A 7,631-nucleotide genomic window follows, 5' to 3' on the forward strand; every position below is an offset into this window, starting at 1 on the left:
ATTGGGGAAATAATGAGCGAAAAGACTGGAAAAAACCACTCTCGTCACCTACATCATGTTGCTTCAGAGTGAAGGGAAGTGCTATCAGATCAGATACATTTAGGGAAGGCACAAGATGGGAAAAGGATTATTAGTATAATTCACTGATGCCCGCGTAGCTGCTCTTAAGGTGAGAACATAAAACTATTTCAACTAGCCTTAGAATTTACTTACATATTGACCTCTGATGAAACTTTAAATGTTGGCATCAATTATAGATTCATACGCTGAAATGACCCATTGTATTTGTAGACTAGCTACAATGCACGTAAGTGCCCTTTTTTCTAAAACTGGCATATTTGTTTCTTATTTATTTATTTATTTATTTATTTATTTTTGAGATAGAGTTTTGCTCTTGTCGCCCAAGCTCGGAGTGCAATGGTGTGATATTGGCTCACTGCAACCTCCACCTACCAGGTTCAAGTGATTCTCCTGCCTCAGCCTCCCAAGTAGCTGGGACTACAGGCATGGGCCACCATGCTCAGCTATTTCTATCTATTTCTAAGACAACAGTCTCCTCAGCTAATTTCCTTCTTCACCCCAACCAAAAATTTAACAAAGATTTATGTTTAAGCTGTATATTTACTTATCGAAACACTATGTGAAATCAGGGTAAAATCAACTCAAGGAAAAATAGTTGTTGGATTCATTTGCACTTAAACCGACTAAAGTAGTACTAAATGTCATTATGATGCAGCAAATACAAGACCTCTTTCTACAAAGATTAGCATAACCAACAAATTAGGGAATATAGTAAAACTGAGCCAAAAAGGGTGAGGAAATCAATTAAGTATGTTACAGCTTAACCGTTTACCTCAATAGTTTTTAGAAAATAAACAAAGCCTCCCAATCCCAAACAATAGGAATATCTACATCACACCAATTTGTACTTGTATTTCTTATTCTTGAGGTTAGATTCTAAATTCTAAAGATATCCAAACTAGTATTAGATCTACTTATCTATAGCCAGAGACAGCTTTTATCATGTTGTCCTTAGCAGCCAGTTATTAAAATGTCTTTTCTCCAGGAAGATCCAATAGGAAAAAAAGAAACCTCTCTGATTAGGCTCCAGCCATACTGCACCCTCCATCAAATTGACTGGATAGGCATAATGGAAACCGGAACACATGGTTTCCAAACGAGAAAAATCCTATCAGGGAGGGGAGGAGGGGACAGGAAGGTTCAGCCAGTGCCCAGACTGAAATTGAGTAATATCAATTTCACTCATCTTCACACATCTTCAGGTTGCATGTTCGTGGAGTAGTTTAGGAATAAATCCATGGTTTGTGGAGTACTCAAATACCTAGTCGTCTGCTGTATTACATTAAGGCCTTCCCCAGCAGCTTCCAAAGCAGCCTCCAAGTCACTGGCAGGAGAATTTGGCTGGAACTGCAAGCAGGACTGCAGAGATTCCTCTCCACAGTTATAGAAGGGACTGTTCCAGGCCTGATTGTTCCAGGACTGGGTGCACCAGGTCTGAGCATTCCAGGAGTGGTTGCTCCAGGACTGGATGTTCTGGGTCTGGTTGCTCCAGGATGAATTGTTCCAGGTCTGGTTGCTCCACGTCGGAAGGTTCCCAGTCGGGTTCACCAGGCATCCCTGGTGGCAGGAAGAGTAGAGGCTGGGGTAGGTAGGTGCTGAGGCCTTCTGAAAGAGAAGGAGGGATTAACAGAAAGGGTACAAGGACAACCAATGTCTGTGACTGGAGTTGTGTGTTTCAGGGATGGACAACATTGAAAGATCACTGAAAGGAAAGAACAGAATAAAGTTTCCTGTTACCTGAGTCACACCATTGCTATTCTTTGGCCAGTTGTTTTTCTGCCACCTCTTAGATTTCATTCTCTGGTTCTGGAACCAGGTCTTCACCTGCAGGAAAAAATGACAGAAATTGTAAAATATTAGTATTACAGATGTACTTTGAATCAAAGTATATTGCTAACTTTTATTCCTGGCCAGGCACCATGTCTCACACCTATAATCCCAACACTTTGGAAGGCCAAGGCGGGCAGATTGCTTGAGCACAGGAGTTTGGTACAGGATGGCTAACATGAGGAAACACCATCTCTACAAAAATACAAAAAATTAGCTAGGTGTAATGTTGCACATCTGTGGTCCCAGCTTCTCAGGAGGCTGAGGTGAGAGGATCGCTTGCACCTGGGAAGTTAAGGTTGCAGTGAGCCGAGATTGCATCACTGCACTCCAGCTGGGCGACAACAGAACCAGAGTGTCTCAGAAAAAAAGAGAGAAATGAACATTTTGGATAGACAATAAAGGCAAGGGCCAAGTGTGGTGGCTCACGCCTGTAATCCTAGCACTTTAGGCGGCCGAGGCAGGTGGATCACTTGAGGTCAGGAGTTGAAAACCAGCCTGGCCAACATGGTGAAGCCCCATTTCTACTAAAAAATACAATAAAATTAGCCAGGTTTCGTGACGGACACCTGTAATCCCAGCTACTTGGGAGGCTGAGGCAGGAGAATCCCTTGAACCCAGGAGGTGGAGGTTTCATTCATTTGTACTTAAACCAGCCAAAGTAATGCTAATGTCATTATGAGGCCACTGCACTCCAGTCTAGGCAACAGAATGAGACTCCATCTCAAAAATAAACAGGAGAATAAAAGGAAAAATAAAGGCTGGAAGAGGATAAGCCAATTAATGAAAGAAAATGGCCAATAAATAATGAACAATGATTAGACTTACTAGTAAGCAAACGCACACAGATAAAAACAAAGCAAGCTGGAGGTTGCTGGCAGAAAGAAAAAAAGGAAAAAAAAAAAGTTTGTATTTTAATGAGAACCAGTGTGAGTTAGGCATTCTCCTCCTAACCTGGAAAGTGGAGTTACATACTTCTTTTTTTTTATTAAGGAAATGTTGGAAAGATTTTCACAATATTGGTCTGTGCAGGAAAGTGGTCAAATTATGACACATCCACACAATAGAATATTTAAGTCAAGAAAGAGGTGAAGAAAGTTACAAAAGCATTTCATCTTCATACTTAAATTATTTGCAGGAGGCGATGTGCTGCCACATAGAACACACATCTATGTGCATCCACAGAGATCTTAGCCATGCAAATTTGTCTAATTTTTGTTCACCTCATTGCAACAACAAAACAAGCCTACCTGTTTGTAGCTGAGGTTCAGGATGTTGGAAAGTTCTTGCATCTGCTGGAGGCTGAGGTATTTCTGTCTCTGAAATCTATCATTGAGTACACACAGCTGGGCGGAAGAGAACACAGTTCTGGCCTTCTGTTTCTTGACCAGGACCTTGTCTTCCTTTTTTGTGGCACTATTCTCTGCAGCAGGTTGTTTGCCTTTGGGACTGGTAGAAGAATCGGGGCTGTCCTGAATAAGCAGATCCATGGAGGAAGGAAGAGGAGAGACTGTTGGGAACAAATAAAAGGACACTTTTGTCTAAAACTTTTTTCAAATATTAAAATATCCTGTTAAAAAAAGTGTTTTCAAAATACTTTGATAATTCCCAGAAACCCAGATCTAAGTAATAAGAAGCAACTTCTTAACCAGCCCTGGCACTTTGGCAAGCTTTGTACAGTATTAATCCAAGAAGTCTTATCAGTATCTCCATTTTGTATATAATAGACTGCATTGGGAGAGATCTACAACAGTGGCCAATGCATTGCTAAGTGGCGATACCACTTTATTTCTTTATTTATTTATTTTTAAGATGGAGTTTCGCTCTTATTGCCCAGGCTGAAGTGCAATGGCGCAATCTCTGCTCACCAACCTCCACCTCCCGTCCACCTCCCGGGTTCAAGCGATTCTCCTGCTTCAGCCTCAGGAGGGGCTGGGATTACAGGCATGCACCATCACGCCCGGCTAATTTTTATTTTTAGTAGAGACAGGGTTTCTCAATGTTGGTCAGGCTGTTCTCGAACTTCTGACCTCGTGATCCACCTGCCACGGCCTCCCAAAGTGCTGAGATTACAGGCGTGAGCCACCGCACCGGGCTGGCGCTACCACTTTTTACTTTAAACTGACGCTCAAAAGCCCCCACACTGGGTGTTAATAGGTCAGAATAGAGATCCACCAATTTTCACCTATTGCATCTCACCCTAAATCACTTTCTGTTTATCATCTTCATCAACACCTACATGATTGCTTAAATGACATGATTCTGGGGATTCTATAAAACCAGCACCTCGGCCAGGTGTGATGGTTCACGCCTGTAATCCCAACACGTTGGGAGGCCAAGGTGGGTGGATAACTTGAGGTCAAGAGTTCAACACCAGTGTGGCAACATGGTGAAACCCCATGTCTACTAAAAATTACAAAAATTAGCCAGGAGTGGTGGCACATGCCTGTAATCCCAACTACTGAGGAGGCTGAGGCAGGAGAATCGCTTGAATCCGGGAGGCGGTGATTGCAGTGAGCCGAGATCGTGCCACTGCACTCTATCCTGGGCGACAGAGTGAGATTGTGTCTCAAAAAAATAAAAAACCAGCGACTGACTGCCCAGTTCTTAATGCTACAACCAGCATGATAGTGAATTTGGTTAAGTTTCTGTTTCCATCCAGGCCTTCCGTTTACTAGCTCTGACCTCATCTCCAAAAATTTGTATTTATTTATTTAAATGAGGTAACCAATTGAAATTCTCTAACATAGGGCCTGGCATATACTGATTTTGTAACTAGAAATGAATACCTAGTTTTCCCAGTGTTTCTCTCTCAGTTCTAACCTGCAGTCACAGAACAAATGGACAGGCTCTAAAACAGCAAAATTCACAATCTCTTGTGCCTTGCAAGGAGCTCTGAAAAGCAGAGGAAGCCTTTCAACTAATGATTAGAATTGGGGAAAATCCTAAATATTAGCTAGCTATATAAACCGTCACTAGATGTGTGCTAAAGAAAACACACCCACTAGGCCGCGCGCGGTGGCTCAAGCCTGTAATCCCAGCACTTTGGGAGGCCAAGACGGGCGGATCACAAGGTCAGAAGATCAAGACCATCCTGGCTAACACGGTGAAACCCCGTCTCTACTAAAAAAATACAAAAAACTAGCCGGGCGAGGTGGCGGGCGCCTATAGTCCCAGCTACTCGGGAGGCTGAGGCAGGAGAATGGCGTGAACCTGAAAGGCGGAGCTTGCAGTGAGCTGAGATCCGGCCACTGCACTCGTTTGGGCGACAGAGCGAGACTCCGTCTCAAAAAAAAAAAAAAGGAAAGAAAACACACCCACTTGCTCATTCCCAAACCCAGCAGTTATTTTTAACGTCTGAAATTATAAAGGTGGCCAGGCGCAGTGGCTCATGCCTGTAATTGCAGCAGTTTGGGAGGCCGAGGCAGGTGGGTATAAGGAGTTTGAGACCAGCCTGGCCAACATAGCGAAACCCCGTCTCTACTAAAAAATACAAACATTTGCCAGGTGTGGTGGCATGCGCCTGTAATCCCTGCTACTCGAGAGAATGAGACAGGAGAATCACTTGAACCTGGGAGACGGAGGGTGCAGTGAGCCGAGATCGCGGCACTGCACTCCAGCCTGGGCAACAGTAAGACCTTGTCTCAAAAAAAAAAAAAAGAAAAAGAAAAAAATTATAAAGACAAGAACATTAATGCAAAGTTTTGAAAAACTGGGTGAATAGAAACGTGGGGTGGGTCAACGCCTCTAATCCCAGCGACTTGGGAAGCTGAGGGTGGAGGATCGCTTGAGGTCAGGAGTTCAAGACCAGCCCGAGCTACAAAGTGAGACCCTGTCTCTACAAAAATAATTTTTAAATTAGCTGGGTATAGTGACACACGCCTCTCATCCTAGTACTTGGGAGGCTGAGGTAAGAGGATCACTTGAGCCCGGGGTTGAGGCTGCAGTGATCTATGGTCATACCATTGCACTCCAGCCTGGGTGACAGAGCGAGTCCCTAATTCTCAAAAAGAGAAAAGCAGGGTGACATTCAAATCTAAGGCTCAAATATAGCAATCATGTTTACTTATTCCTTCTCCACAACCTACTCTTTGCAACATTAGTCATAATGTAACTGCACTTTTTAAGCTATTTTACAGTGTCAGTGTTACCAATGGCCTTCTTGGTAAAGTTGGTTCATTCTTAAGTTTTTGAAAACTACTGAAAAATTGATTTTTCAAAAAAGTGGTAGCGGCTTAATGAGTATCCCAAGTATCCCCCACCCCTTGCAGCTACCAGTCAGAAGCCTGAGTACCAACACACACAGGTTTTGGAGGCAAACTGGACTTCTAGCTACGTTCTGTTTGACTGTCAGTAGATTAAACTTTCTAGAATTATCTTTACCGTAAAGTTGGGTCAACACTTCCTAGGACTTAGGAGAAGTAAACATGGGAGGTGCTCCCAAACTCAGAGCTGCCCAGTAACATCCACAAGTACCCAGAGAATGGAGAAGAGCCAGCCGTTAGTGACACAGAAAAAATTACACAAATTACATATTAATTACAAAAATCTCATCATGATCTGCCATGCCATTTTTAGCAAAACAAAAACATCATGCTTGTCCCTGAGCTATGTATGATGTTTTAGGTCTTCTGGTTAATTAGCAGTAACATCTTCTATAGCTGTGTGTCCAGTGCTATGTGAAGGTGTACACATCACCTTCATTTAACTTTGTTTCCACCATGCCTAAGCCCATAGGTTCTCAAATTTACTACACACTGTTCAACTGCCAAATTCTGTGTCCTTCAACTCAGTGCACACTCCTGAGACTTGGGACATGGTCAAAGGGCAGGTGCCACCAAGTTACAATTCAAAGAGGAGTTTCCAGAGGATTAGTTGATAATAACACTTGTTTATAATAATGGTCTATCGTTGCTCAAGAGGGAAATGATCCCTTAACCCTCTCTCCTTCTCTTTTCCCTTAAGTAACTTGGCCTTTCAAGGATAAATTTTTTTCTTACCAGTCTCCGTGTGAGGCATCTCAGCAGAAGACATTTGCAAGGATGGATAGTTTTCTTCAGGCCCACAAATCACAGGCATAGGTGAAGATTCTTTACCGTCGGATGCTTCCAAGCAAGGCAAGCTTTGGGGACAAGCTGGATCCACACTCATGTTAGTATTGAGGAAGAGGAGAAAAAAATTTTAAGAGGTGGACTGGAAAAAACGTTAAGGCAGCTTTAAGACTTTTCTGGAAGATGTTAGGAAATATGACCTCCAGAAGCAGAAGTATCAAGAAGTTGGGATAAAGTGAGTCGCCTACAAAAAAACAGAAGGCAACCAGCTCAGTCCAGCAGAACGTTAAAATCCTGGAGTCTCTAGATTTATAATGAAGGCTCTATCACCCTTAGACCCACCCCTCCTGGCGGGCACACCCCCACCGACCCACCCTTGTGAATTCTCAGTTAATCCCGTCTGCCAGTCTCACCAAGGCCATTGTAATGCAAAAGTAGCTGCGGAGTAACCCAGACGAGGTCGGGAACTAGAAAACCGGGTAACAGAACCTGAAGACAAACCCAAGAATAAATACTTCTAGGTTCATCACGTTTCCAACTTTTAAACCAGGAATGGTTCAACAGGAATGGGATAAAACTTTAAAAATAAAGAAAAAGGCCGGGCGCGGTGGCTCACTCCTGTAATCCCAGCACTTTGGCAGGCCATGGCGGGCGGATCACCTGAGGTCAGGA

General features: G+C 43.2%; 1 protein-coding gene across 2 annotated transcripts; it reads right to left on the reverse strand.

The window, feature by feature from the left end:
• Positions 1 to 1,103: 1,103 nt before the first annotated feature.
• Positions 1,104 to 7,244, reverse strand: NANOG (Nanog homeobox). 2 transcript variants are annotated; one of them, XM_030939686.1, is made up of 4 exons: positions 6,909 to 7,244; positions 3,159 to 3,418; positions 1,819 to 1,905; positions 1,104 to 1,686 (listed from the first exon to the last, which is right to left on the reverse strand). In XM_030939686.1, the coding sequence occupies exons 1-4, from the start codon at positions 7,057 to 7,059 to the stop codon at positions 1,270 to 1,272; spliced, it is 915 nt and encodes a 304-aa protein (XP_030795546.1). In that variant the 5' UTR covers positions 7,060 to 7,244; the 3' UTR covers positions 1,104 to 1,269. The 2 variants fall into 2 exon arrangements, with proteins under 2 accessions (XP_030795546.1, XP_030795547.1); XM_030939687.1 differs by having other exon boundaries at positions 1,270 to 1,638; positions 6,909 to 7,059.
• Positions 7,245 to 7,631: the final 387 nt, after the last annotated feature.

Source organism: Rhinopithecus roxellana, chromosome 10 (assembly GCF_007565055.1).
Source record: "Rhinopithecus roxellana isolate Shanxi Qingling chromosome 10, ASM756505v1, whole genome shotgun sequence".
NCBI classification, from domain to species: domain Eukaryota; kingdom Metazoa; phylum Chordata; class Mammalia; order Primates; family Cercopithecidae; genus Rhinopithecus; species Rhinopithecus roxellana.

Coding starts and splice junctions, on each gene's coding strand:
- NANOG (XM_030939686.1), bottom strand. CDS start 7,059: ATGAGTGTGGATCCAGCTTGTCCCCAAAGCTTGCCTTGCTTGGAAGCA. Junction 3,419..6,908: donor GATGCCTCACACGGAGACTG/GTAAGAAAAAAA, acceptor TGTTCCCAACAG/TCTCTCCTCTTCCTTCCTCC. Junction 1,906..3,158: donor TGAACCTCAGCTACAAACAG/GTAGGCTTGTTT, acceptor TTTTTCCTGCAG/GTGAAGACCTGGTTCCAGAA.